Source organism: Mizuhopecten yessoensis, unplaced genomic scaffold, assembly GCF_002113885.1.
Source record: "Mizuhopecten yessoensis strain PY_sf001 unplaced genomic scaffold, ASM211388v2 scaffold10635, whole genome shotgun sequence".
Lineage (NCBI taxonomy): Eukaryota > Metazoa > Mollusca > Bivalvia > Pectinida > Pectinidae > Mizuhopecten > Mizuhopecten yessoensis.
Window position 1 is genome coordinate 521572 of NW_018408645.1, and position 8410 is coordinate 529981.

General features: G+C 35.7%; 1 protein-coding gene across 4 annotated transcripts in view; it reads left to right on the forward strand.

Annotated features, from left to right (window-relative positions):
* The window catches only part of LOC110461568 (transportin-1-like), a 41845-nt gene that overhangs the window by 2519 nt on the left and 30916 nt on the right, over positions 1-8410 (forward strand). For all 4 annotated transcript variants that reach the window (XM_021515086.1, XM_021515088.1, XM_021515087.1 and 1 more), the window contains exons 2-3: positions 2679-2754; positions 3213-3469. In XM_021515086.1, coding sequence (XP_021370761.1) covers positions 2679-2754; positions 3213-3469 — 333 coding nt within the window. The remainder of the gene's footprint in view (positions 1-2678; positions 2755-3212; positions 3470-8410) is intronic.

The following is an 8410-nucleotide window of genomic DNA, read 5'->3' on the forward strand; positions in this document are numbered from 1 at the left end:
TAATGTTTACCTACAATATGCCCTGCAAGCGGGAGATATAAATTCCACGAACTTGCTTGTTTTCTTTAAACATAATACCAAAATGTCTGAAATTAACTACATTACAACTGTTTGTTTGTTTGTTTGCCTGTTGTTAAACATCCTCGCAACAGCCAGGGTCGAATGAGGACGGATGTTACGACCGACAGAAATGTTAAAAGAAAAAAAAGTAAGATATAATTAACTAGCATGATGATACAAATGAAATTATGTTGATGACCTGTTTACATGTGACCAATGACCAGGACATCAATCTTTATTGCCTGTTCCATGAAGTATACCTATTTGATCATTACTTTATAGAACTGGGACTCGTTTTGAGTAACCAACAACACACCAATCACTGACGTGTTAGATTGACTACAAAATAATTCATTGGCGGATCAATAGAATATTCAATCAATGAAACTTAGCCTTGGAGTTACAGCACTGTTTTATCACTTGAATATACATTATTTAGTATGATCCCTGTTAACCACAAATTAAAATAGCTTCTTGGTGCATGTTTCGTTGCCTGTTCTTATGGTAACTGTACATGTGTATCATAGACTGTAGTAACTTCCATTCCACCCTAACAATACTCAAAGTGCTTTCTAAATGGACTTTGATATAGATACAGCTTAAACATTCAGTAGAGTATTCAGAATTTTTTAGAACACAGATATTAGTCCTTTCGACTACATTTTAGAGCCCACAATATCTCTTGGTAATTGTATTTTTTCTACAAAAATCACTGAGTAATTGATGTATTTTTATCAACCACATGCTATATTGATTGTATTTCTAGTTGGATTATAGCGTTGTAGAATACACGATACTGAAGATTAATGTGCCTGCAGCCCACGCATGCTAATTCTTTGTACCGTTTTATTAAAGTCATATATGCTTATGACCAATATTTATTTAGAATAAGGGCTACATAAATCATACTTGTTAGGACATGCCAACAATACTACTTGGCTATCTCTCTGTAATGGTGGCATTAATATTGATTTCATCATGAATTTGTATATTTTCCTTATTTCCTGATATATATACATGTATACTAGAGTTGGTTTGAGTTGCCGTTATTTCCCTTGTGTTAATATCTGGTTGAGAGTATTATGAATTAGTATTTAAACTACAGCTTGATAGAAATACTGATATATTGATAACATCAATTTGAGATAGAAACCATACCCTTTATTGAAAAATCTCTAGATGTTTCCATGCATATTAAGGAATCATACCTGCCAACCCTGGATATACTGAAAGAGGGTGATGACCCTCTTTTGAAAATAAAAAAAGAGGGTCATAGCGTGCAACGTCCTTTTTTTTGCAACAAATATAAGAAAAGTAGATATTAAAACTTTGATATTTTAATGATGTAAAAGGTACATTCTACATTCATTAAACTGTTCTTCCAGCAGATCTAGCTGATCCTCATCCACAATACCAAATTCAAAGCTGTGAAAAATAAAAAGATTTGTCGACAACACAACTTATAAAATTAATTCATAATAATATGTATGATACTGTGTTTTCAGGGTTTTTATGTCAATTAAAATGATGCTGGCAATAAGATGTCACATTCTACTCATATAAAGTACCATTTTGTTTCTGTCAATAAAAATGGTCCTGACAATAAGAAGTCGCACCCTACTCATATAAAATATCAGTTTTATACGAGTAGGGGTTGAATTCTTATTGTCATGATAATTTTGATTGACAGAAACAAATCATCAAATGCCTGTGCCTGTTTTAAATGTCTAAGTAACATATTTTTTAGCACCAGACCCAATGTTAACTTTAATATGCGATTTACAGTGTGCAGAATGCAGCATTTGGTCTACGACTGCCAGACTTTATCCACTATAACTCATTTTCCTACGACATTTGATATGTGCACAAATATCTTTTCTTTTAGCATTTCGTGTAGTAGAACCTGCAAGTCCTGATAACAATTTCTTCCTTCAAGAAGACATAATGTTACCTTCAAAATATGATCTATACTTCGTAAATACAATTGTAAAAACAACTTGATTATTCATTAAAACGCCTCACTAATTACTTGTCCGACAGTAACAACAGCCTTTTTAGACACATTTGTAAAAACAGTTCTTGAACGTATATAAACAACTCACAACTTGCCTGTCAGTAAGAAACGGAAACAGGAAATAGATCGTCTTCCTTATGACAAAGGATGAAAAAGTCTAGAGAATTCCGAGTGACTTTGGTAACTTCTAATATACGAAAAGATTCCGGGCTAAAACGAGTGAAATTGGCGAAATCCGGGTCAAAATCGCAACTCGGCGTGTGAAGTTATAAAAGCGAGTGAAGTGCTCAAATCCTGGGTGTAACCCGACGAAATTGGGTCACTTGGCAGGTATAAGAAATGAACAGCTGTTAAACAAAAATAAACACTTAAATATCAACGGATTTCTTCTAATATATCCAGAAATCATACACTGTTTCCCATGTTCATCTTGTACCACTGTGTCCCAATTCAATTAATTGCCATGAATCTACCAGCTTTATTTCTTGACAGATTTTCATCTGAATTTGTACATCCATATACAAGATCAAGTACCTGGTATGTGTTTATATTGTTTTTACTTTTACATCAATAATGATTAATATGCCTTAACCAATACTACCAGAAACTTGAGGAATTAAACAAATACCCAGACTTCAACAACTACCTGATATTTGTACTGACAAAGCTGACCTCTGAAGGTGAGTCATGGACATTTAAAAAAAACTATTTTTAATAAGAACAGAATTAAATCATTGTTTTTTCTTGTCTGACAGACATTCCTTATTTTGTCTAACATTACTGTTTTTTAAGCACCTGCCTTTTATTGAGATACTATGTCCGTCTAATCGGAAATCATTGGACATTTTCTAGTTTGGTCTATTTTGGATAATCAATTAACAAGCCTACATTCTTTTAAGTGCTTTATATATAAAACAGTTTTTTTTTGTTTTTTTATAATCTCTATATCATGTTTTGTGGGAACAATATTAATGTAGCAACAGCAGTTAGTTTTTTCTTCTAAATCTCTTATAAAAATAACAGTTTGAATTTTGAACTGTAAAAATTCCTCAACTATCTAAAAATTCATGAATTTCATATTTTCATACATATGTACCATAATATGATTTAAGTAATAGATACAAAACTTTGTTTGTAGATGACCCAACCCGGTCACTGAGTGGATTAATTTTGAAGAACAACGTAAGAGCCCACTTTGAAAAGTTTCCTCCTGAGGTGACCAACTTTATTAAACAGGAATGCCTGAACAGTATCGGGGACCCATCGCCGCTGATCCGGGCCACCATAGGCATTCTGGTAACCACCATCGTAGCCAAAGGTGAGCTGAGGAACTGGACAGAGCTTCTACCATCGCTGTGTGGAAGCCTGGACTCTGATGACTATAATGTTTGTGAGGTATGTACATGTGTGTCAGCATGATTTAAATGAGGTTTGTTTGGACATGAACGCATGACCATTAATAAACTTTGAAAAGATGATCCAGAGGTATTTTCTTTTTACATAAGAATACTTCACTCATATTGAAGGTCAGAGAGATCAAATATGTTGTAATCTTTCAACAACTTCTAAATAACCAAAAGGTCCAGAGTGATAATATATGGTCAGTTACATGCTGGGATAAAGGGCTACAAAGTGTTTTCAATTGCTTACCTTCATCCATATTCCAGGTCAAAGGGGTCAAATATAATGAGATCCTGCAACAAATTCTTCTAAATAACCCAAAGTTCTTGGGTGATATTCAGCCAGTTACATGTACTGGAAGGAAGGGCTACCAAGTATGCTAAATTATTGGCCTTGACTCATATTGAATTTCACAGAGGTTCACTTCATAATGTTAAAAGCTTTTTAACGACTTTTGAATAACCACAATTGCTATGGTTAAGTTAGGCCTGCAGTAGCATGCTGATATGAAGGGCTAACAAGTTTTTTCAAATGAATGACCATATTCAGGGTCATGTGGTCATTTGTCTTAAAAATAAAAAGACCTAGGGTGGTGATATTTGGCTAGTAGCATATGCTCAGATGAAGAGCAATCAGGTTTTTTCATGTGAATGACCTTGACTCACTTTCAAGGTCACAAGGTCAAATGTGTATAAACTTTTAAATTGTCTCAAATCAATAAACGAGATATATAAGGTGGTGACATGCTGGGATGTAGGTCTATGAAGTTTTTTCAATTGAATGACATTGTTAGACTTTCAAGGTCACAGGAGTCCAATGTTATTTTAGTCCACTTTTAAGGCTATAAGTCAGGGTCTTTCCTGCCTATATAAATGGTACATAATACAAGTACCAATTGGGAAAATTACCAATTCAGGGGCGGGAAATTCCAATCAGTGTGCCGTTTTTTTCTTCAAATCCAGATTTTGTTAGTTCAGTTTTGTTTATTATAAGTCTGAAATTTGTGTCGCTTGTGTGTTTTAATCTGAAGTGCTCCCTTATCGCTATGCTCAAACGTTGTGTAGACACTGTAACATCAACATGTCGCACAATGGAAAATTCTATAAAAGAGGTACCAAAATGGGAGATTTCGACGCCGATTTCGTCTTTCTTTCCCAAGCGGCCTAAAGTCGATCCCTGTACTGCCAGTCCCCCATGTAATGACGAGTCGGAGGGTACCACTCGGACTATTAACCCTTCTCAAGTGAACAATGCTCTTTCTGTCATTGATCACAAATCTGAACCGGCTGAAGGTCAGATAAACTTTGAGACCGACTCCGGCGACAGTCACAATGACGAGTCGGAAAAGATGACCACAGACAGTCATACAGTCACTTCAGAAAGTCGAACAGTAACCATGGTTGCTGTAACGTCCAGTATGCCACTTGAAATCAACTATTAAAAACCATAATACAGTATTATTTAGTGTTTGAAGTTTTTTTAATATGTGGTTTTTACCAATTTTCCCCTTATGCCACGAATTTTTCCCAATTTTATGATTGTCGCAATTCCCAAAATACCCGGGAAAGTACCTGTAAGTGTGAGATTAATACCAGATTAGTGATGCAGGTCCATTGGGCCTCTTGTTTATTTTTTCAATGTTAAATTATTTGTTGAAGACACCAATGTGAGAATAAATATAAGTATTAAACTGTTTTCAGGTGGTGTTAATAGGCATTATGAACGCCCACTGAATTAGAGGAAAATTAAAAATTAACCTCTTACACTTTATTTCCAAATAGTAAATTCCATAATCCTCACATTGGTCATTTCCCCCATCCACCCACAGGGAGGTGGCCATGGTAGTAATGTTTATTAATTGTTGTACAGAGAAATAACCTTTTTGATCATATTTTTGTTTATTTATATTTGGAATACTAGTAGTAGAATAGCAACATACATGTATAAGTAGTGTTTATCATGGGCAGGGCCTACTTTTTCATTGATATAAGAAAAAAACTGTTGCTCTTGCAATCTGTCTAGCTAAGAAAGTTATAAACAAATAAACGAAGCAGTCTGCTTTTTACTGACAATTCTAGACACAGTCTGGTTGTGCCACTCTAGGTACAATTTGTTCCCTGTTTCAGGCTTGGGCCCAGTATCAATCAATTCTTATTGAATTTGTTGGAAACATTCTAATGGGCTTTTTCTGCGTACAAATGGAGAAAAAAAATCAATACCTAGCTGAGTGACAAGACACCAGATTAAATTACGAAATATTTACAAATCTGCTATTGTCTAAATTTGTACAAATATTGGCATAATTGGAATATGGATATAGATATACAGCTGGTATGACTGACTACTGCGTGTGTTACCAATATCATGAGCTGTTGGCCAGGGATAGTGTGGACAATTTATATATGAAAGTTTGTTGCATTGCTGGAGGCTATCTGTTTATATCACAGCTATAATGGAAATGACCAATTAAAAAACACTACACTGCAGAGTCACAGGTTGTTCCCAGTGTTATTACAAGTTTTTCCAATATTGACTGTCATAGTGTAATGTTCGTTTAATCCTTTATTGTAATGGATGGATGATCCAACAAGATTATGTCTAGAACAACTTTATCACTAGTCTTATTTTGAAGACTATTTATATCTCCAGGGAAGGTAGTAATGATATTTGGGTGGCTGTTTACATCTCCAGGGGAGGAAGTAATGATATTTGGGTGGCTGCTTACAACTCTTGAAGAGGTAGTAATGATATTTGTCTGGCTGTTAACATCTCCAGGGGAGGTAGTAATGATATTTGGGTGGCTGTTAACATCTCCAGGGGAGGTAGTAATGATATTTGGGTGGCTGTTAACATCTCCAGGGGAGGTAGTAATGATATTTGTGTGGCTGTTAACATCTCCGGGGGAGGTAGTAATGATATTTGTGTGGCTGTTAACATCTCCAGGGGAGGTAGTAATGATATTTGGGTGGCTGTTAACATCTCCAGGGGAGGTAGTAATGATATTTGGGTGGCTGTTAACAACTCAAGGGAAGGTAGCAATGATATTTGGGTGTCTGTTAACCAACTCCAGGGAAAGAAGCAATGATATTTGGGTGTCTGTTAACAACTCCAGGGAAGGTAGCAATGATATTTGGGTGGCTGTTAACAACTCCAGGGAAGGTAGTTATGATATTTGGGCGTTTGTTAACAACTCCAGGGAAGGTAGCAATGATATTTGGGTGGCTGTTAACAAATCTAGGGAAGGTAGCAATGATATTTGGGTGGCTGTTAACAACTCCAGGGAAGGTAGCAATGATATTTGGGTGGCTGTTTACATCTCCATGGAAGGTAGCAATGATATTTGGGTGTCTGTTAACAACTCCAAAAGAGGTAGCAATGATTTTTGGGTGTCTGTTAACAACTCCAGGGAAAGAAGCAATGATATTTGGGTGGCTGTTAACAACTCCAGGGAAGGTAGCAATGTTATTTGGGTGTCTGTTAACAACTCCAGGGAAGGTAGCAATGATATTTGGGTGTCTGTTAACAACTCCAGGGAAGGTAGTTATGATATTTGGGTGGCTGTTAACAACTCCAGGGAAGGTAGCAATGATATTTGGGTGTCTGTTAACAACCCCAGGGGAGGTAGTTATGATATCTGGGTGGCTGTTAACAACTCCAGGGAATGTAGTAATGATATATGGAAGGTTGTCTGTTACTCCTGAGGAAAAATAATAATAATTTTCAATTATTGATGTTGCACAAATGGAGGCTTAGTTGGAGTTCAACACTTTTGGCATCCAAGTTAATTGCTGTATGCATCAGGATTCATTAGAGTTCCACGAGAGTTCCAAGGTCAAGTAGCGGTGGAACTAATTGATATTTTAACATCTTCGTTTGAAACCTGGGACATTACTAAAGTAGATATAGCTCCAAAAGTGGCCAATGCAATAAACCAGTTACAGGGATTGATGAATCCTCCAAGGGCATGGTAAAACATCCTGTTTGTGTCTGTCACCAAACTGTGAGAGACCACATACAACTGGTAAAGCATATTTCATAATTTCCTGATGTTAGAATATTATGTAAATTGGAAAACATTCCAATGATTGCTTCATTTATATATAGATATAAGAGATAAAATAGTATTATCAGGATGTTGACCATGTATTAAACCTGATGATTATTAAATGTTACTAAAACATGACATAAAAGTGTTTCAGATTCAGATGATAAACAGCTTTTATGCAGTTATCATGAAAGAAGTTCTTTCTGTAGGTAAAGGTTTCTTTTGACAGTTTCATTAATGTTGTCCTGTTATTTTGTAAAACTTTCTGGAATTTCAGAACAATGACTCATCTTTTTATGTTTGATATGTATTATCAGAAGTGATAGGTGTAATCTTGGCAAACAAACCACTTTTGGTGATAAAATGATCATTCTTTGTTGGAAAACATTGCTGTTCTATAATGCATTGCAGTGCTAGCTATCAATCAGAAATCTTCTCTGGGTCCGATGTGCATCTCGTGAAACCTGTACACATGGTTTTAATAAGTAAAAATACAACAAGTATTGTAGCCTAAGGAATTATGACAGGTTTTGTGTTGCGCAGTTGGTCTACTTCGTCATAACAATATTTATAGTGCCATCATAATAAATAGCTGTCTGGTACTTGGTGCTTCAAGTGTATTCAAATCACTGTCTGGAACCCTATACAATGTAATACTGCTTCAAACCTCAGTCACTGTCTAGAACCCTATACAAAGTAATACTGCTTCAAACCCAAATCACTGTCTGGAACCCTATACAAAGTAATACTGCTTCAAACCTCAGTCACTGTCTGGAACCCTATACAATGTAATACTGCCTCAAACCTCAATCACTGTCTGGAACCCTATACAAAGTAATACTGCTTCAAACCTCAGTCACTGTCTGGAACCCTATACAATGTAATACTGC